The 4,534-nt window shown below is 38.4% G+C and overlaps 1 protein-coding gene across 1 annotated transcript in view; it reads left to right on the top strand.

Moving 5' to 3' along the window:
* Positions 1–4,534, top strand: part of CBL (Cbl proto-oncogene, E3 ubiquitin protein ligase) — a 126,512-nt gene that overhangs the window by 32,200 nt on the left and 89,778 nt on the right. Inside the window, exon 2 of the mRNA XM_006833910.1 lies at positions 1,671–1,918. Within this exon, the coding sequence (XP_006833973.1) occupies positions 1,671–1,918 (248 nt within the window). The remainder of the gene's footprint in view (positions 1–1,670; positions 1,919–4,534) is intronic.

Consider the following 4,534-nt stretch of genomic DNA (forward strand, 5'->3'; position numbering starts at 1 on the left):
TCTATCCTCTTTAGCTTTTTTTTTTTTTTTTGGATGGGGGGGGTGGACATCCTTTACTCTTGATGGGTAGTTTTACTGGATATTAATTAAATACTTAGCTGACAGTATTTTTTCCCTTCAGGGCCTTAAATATACTATTCCATTGTTTCTGACCTCTATGGTTTCTAAGGAGAAATCAGTGTTGATCTTATAGAGGAACCCTTGTGTATGATAAATAATTTAAGTCTGCTACCTTCAAAATTTACTCTTTGACTTTTGGTTTTCATCAGTTTGAGTATGATGTATCTCAGTGTGTATCGTTGCTTACCTTGCTTGGAGTTTGAGCTTCTTGGATGTGTTTATTCATCAGTTTCTTCAGATTTGAAATTTTCAAACAATATTTCTTTAAAAAAAATTTTTTTTTTTGGACTCCCTTTTTTCTCTCTTCTTCTGAGACTCCTATAGTACAGACATTTAAGTTGCTGATCACTATTTTTTGAACGCTAAGGGGCCTGACCATTGTTTTAGCCCAGTAGGTTGAGTCATCTTCCTGGTACACTTGATGGTGCTCCACAGGTCCGTCAGACTCTGTTCATTATTTTTCGACTTTCATTTAATTCTTTGCCCACGAATTCTTTCAGTTCATTAAACATATTTAAGACAGTTGATTTAATATCTTTGACTAATAATTCCAGTGTCTGAGCTTTGTCAGGGTTTGTTTCTCTCCATTTTTTAAATCCTGTAATAGGCCATGCCTTTCTCTTTGTTTGTATGTTTTGTAATTTTTTTGTTGAGAGCTAGACATTCTGAGTACTATGTTTTGATAACTCTGGGAATCTAATTATCATGCTCCACAGGGATTTCTGATTTTTCCGTTGTTGAGAACTGAAGTTATCCATTTGTGATTTTTCTAAAGTATTTTTGCAAAGTATAATCTTTATTGGGTATGGTCACTGAAGTTTCTATTTGTCATCTTTGTGGTCAGTCAGTGACCTGATAAAGATTTCTGTAAGTGTGTAGCTCCAAAAAGGGAAAAGGAGAAAAAAAAATCCTCTCAACAGAGGCTACCTGGGAAACCATTTAAGTTCATGGGGTCGACAAATGTCCAGCCTCAGTGTCAGCTCCTTAACAATTAAAAGCAGTGATTAGCAACCAGAACACACAACCCTGGTTTTTAAAGGACAAGGTCTCTATTGCTTACCCTGTAACCAGTGTGCCTCAACAGGAACACAGACCTCCGTCCCCATGCCTGCACGCTGTAGCCTGGTTGATTGTAGACCCTGTACAAAATTTATTACAGTTTTTACTGAAATTTATGAACCTCTTCCTTGAGCTTTCCTCTGTTGCTACAAATGTTCCACTAGACTCCAGAATTCCAAAATAGTTGATTGATTCAGATAGTTTCTGCCAGCTTAGTAGATGTTTTGGTGGAGGGACTGGTTTATGAAGCCTCCTACTCCTCTGTCTTCTGTGATGTCACTCTCCCACAGGATTTTGTGCACCCACTCATCTAGGGGGAATTAATACAAATGTAAAATGATTACCTGTGGACAGTGGCATTTGTGGATGAGTTCTTATTTTATCTATTTCTACAAAAGAACACGTATTTTATAACTTTTTTTTTTAACTCAAAAATGGAAATTGTCCTTAAGAGCCTCCAAGTAATAGCCCTTCTTTTCCATTTGTTACAGGTGGTGCGGTTGTGTCAGAACCCAAAGCTGGCGCTAAAGAATAGCCCACCTTATATCTTAGACCTGCTGCCAGATACCTACCAGCATCTCCGTACTATCTTGTCAAGATATGAGGGGAAGATGGAAACTCTTGGAGAAAATGAGTATTTTAGGGTGTTCATGGAGAATTTGATGAAGAAAACTAAGCAGACCATAAGCCTCTTCAAGGAGGGGAAAGAAAGAATGTATGAGGAGAATTCTCAGCCTAGGTAATGGAGAATACTGCACAAATATTAATTCAGGTCTGTGACTGCCTGAATGGGTAATGCATAGACGTAGTTGAGTTTGTTTTAATTTTATGTTAACAAGAATAAAAAGATGACATTTGACTTAAAGGTATGTTTTATATAAAAGATTGTCATGGAGGTCATTGGATTGTCCCTAGCCTTGATTTATTAGCGTCTGAAAAACCTAGTACTTGAAGTCATTAGAGATGGGTTGGAACCAGTTGGAGACCCTGAAGATCATGAAAATGTTGGTAGGTGAGTTTTGGAAGAAACTTCTTAGGGTTAAACTGAGTTTGGAAGTAAATAAGAAGAGGTCAGATCTTGCTGAAAGCTGTAGCATATTAGGCAAATGATAAGTATGTATGGGATCATAGCTGGCAAAAAACAAGTGGGTTTGTTGTTGTTGTTGTTTATTTTAACCCCCAAAGGTATTTTTTTTTCTTTTCAAATAGTGAAATAAAAATTGTAGATTTAAAATTTTTCCATAGTAAAATAAAAAATATTCATGTCATTGTTGTTGATAAGTGCTATTGAGTTGGTTCACACCCATAGCAACCCTATATAGGGTTTCCGAGGAGCAATTGGTGAGCTTGAACTGCCAACCTTGCCGTTCAAACGGCTTTGCAGTCTGGCACATTAACCCACAGTGCCACACTAAGCTTCCATGTGTTGTTAGAGTGTACCAAAACTGTCTAACTGTTCTTTAAGATTGGTGACTCATTCTTGAGGCAGTATACTGTAATGGTGATCTACTTCTGAAAAGTCACAGCCATTGCAAACCCTGTGGAACACAGTTATAGTTCTCCTCTGACATCAAATCCTCTGACACATGAGTTGGAGTGGATTTGATGGCAACTGGTTTGGCTTGGCTATAGTTACTAGTGTAATGGTTAAAAGGATGGGCTCTGAAATCTGCTGCCCAGCTTTGAATCTTAACTTTGTCACTTACTTAGCTATGAGAACCCTCATTTTCCTAATTAGTAAAATAAGGTAATAGTGGTACTTTCTCTAACGATCTGAGTTGGTGGTTTTCACGTGTAAGTACTGTAGTCTAGGAAACCTGTGGAGCAGTTTCACTCTGTCCCTGAGAGTCAGAATCTACTTAACAACACACTATATCAGTGATACTTTCTCTATAGGGCTGTTGGGAGTTACTTAATGAATAAATTCATGTTTAGTACTTTAAATAGTGCCTGGCATTTTAAAGTATAAGTGAATTAGCTCTTATCATCTTAATTATTATTTTTATAAATCAGCCTGTATATTAGTGATACAACCAAAACTAATAAAATATATACACCATTTTGTCCTTACTACTATATTTTTACATAAATTACATGTCACCTGCTTTTTTTTTTGGCATGTTGTGAAAAATTAGCATGACATGTTTGATGGGAGGACTGTGTAAGAATGGCATGGGGCATCAGACCTCCTGTAACTTCATGTGAGAGAGAATCCACATCAAAAGCCCAAGTCTCGTTGCTTTGAGGTAGGGGTCAGACTTAACCTTTACCATCCACCAACCTTTTCGGTAATTTTTACACCATCCATCCATCCATGGTACTCTCAAGGCCATGCTCGCAGTTATGGGTTTATTAGGGATGTAACAGGTTAGAATTCAGGATTAGAAATGACTCAGGGTACAGTACTTCTGTCAGGATAGCTTTTTGGCCATGGCCACTGGCACGTAAGCCCTGGCCTTTGACTTCCTTGGCTCTTTAGCTAGCTTAGCCTCTGCCCTGCACAGGTAAGTGTTACAATGTCTTTGTTGTTGTTAGGTGCCATCGAGTTGGTACTGATTCATAGCGACCCTACTACGCACAACAGAACGAAACACTGCCTGGTCCTGCAAAAACCTCAGTTGTTGGTGCATATGAGCCCATTGCTGCTGCCACTGTGCCAATCCATCTCATTGAGGTCTTCTTCTTTTTTCTGACCTTCCACTTTACCAACCATGATATCTTTCTCCAGGGACTGGTCCTTCCTGATAATATGCCCAATGTATGAGAGACCAAGTCTGGCCGTCCTGGCTTCCAAGGAGCATTCTGGCTGAACTTCCTCCAGCACAGATTGGTTTGTTCTTTTGGTGGTCCATGGTACTTTTAATATTCTTCTCCAACTCCATAACTCAAATGCATCCGTTCTTCTGTGGTCTTCCATATTCACTGTCCAACTTTCATGTGCACATGAGGTTATTAAAAATATCATGGCTTGGTTCAGGTGCACTTTAGTCCTTAGCTCAGGTGCACTGACATCTTGGCTCTTGAATACTTTTCAAAGAGATCTTGAGCAGCAGGTTTGCCTAATACAATATGTTATTTGATTTCTTGACTGCTATTTCCATGAGTATTGATGGTTGATTCGAGCAAAATGAAGTTTTTGACAATGACAGCTTCAATCTTTTCTCCATTTATATGGATGTTATTTATTGGTCCAGAGGTGAGGATTTTTGTTCTCTTTACGCTGAGGTGCAACACATACCGAAGGATGCGGTCTTTGATCCTCATCAGTAAGTATTTTAAGTCCTTTTTGCTTTTAGCAAACAAGGTTGTATCATTTGTATATCACAGGTTGTTAATGAGTCTTTCTCCAATCCTG

This window comes from Chrysochloris asiatica, unplaced genomic scaffold, assembly GCF_000296735.1.
Source record: "Chrysochloris asiatica unplaced genomic scaffold, ChrAsi1.0 scaffold00008, whole genome shotgun sequence".
Taxonomy (NCBI): domain Eukaryota; kingdom Metazoa; phylum Chordata; class Mammalia; order Afrosoricida; family Chrysochloridae; genus Chrysochloris; species Chrysochloris asiatica.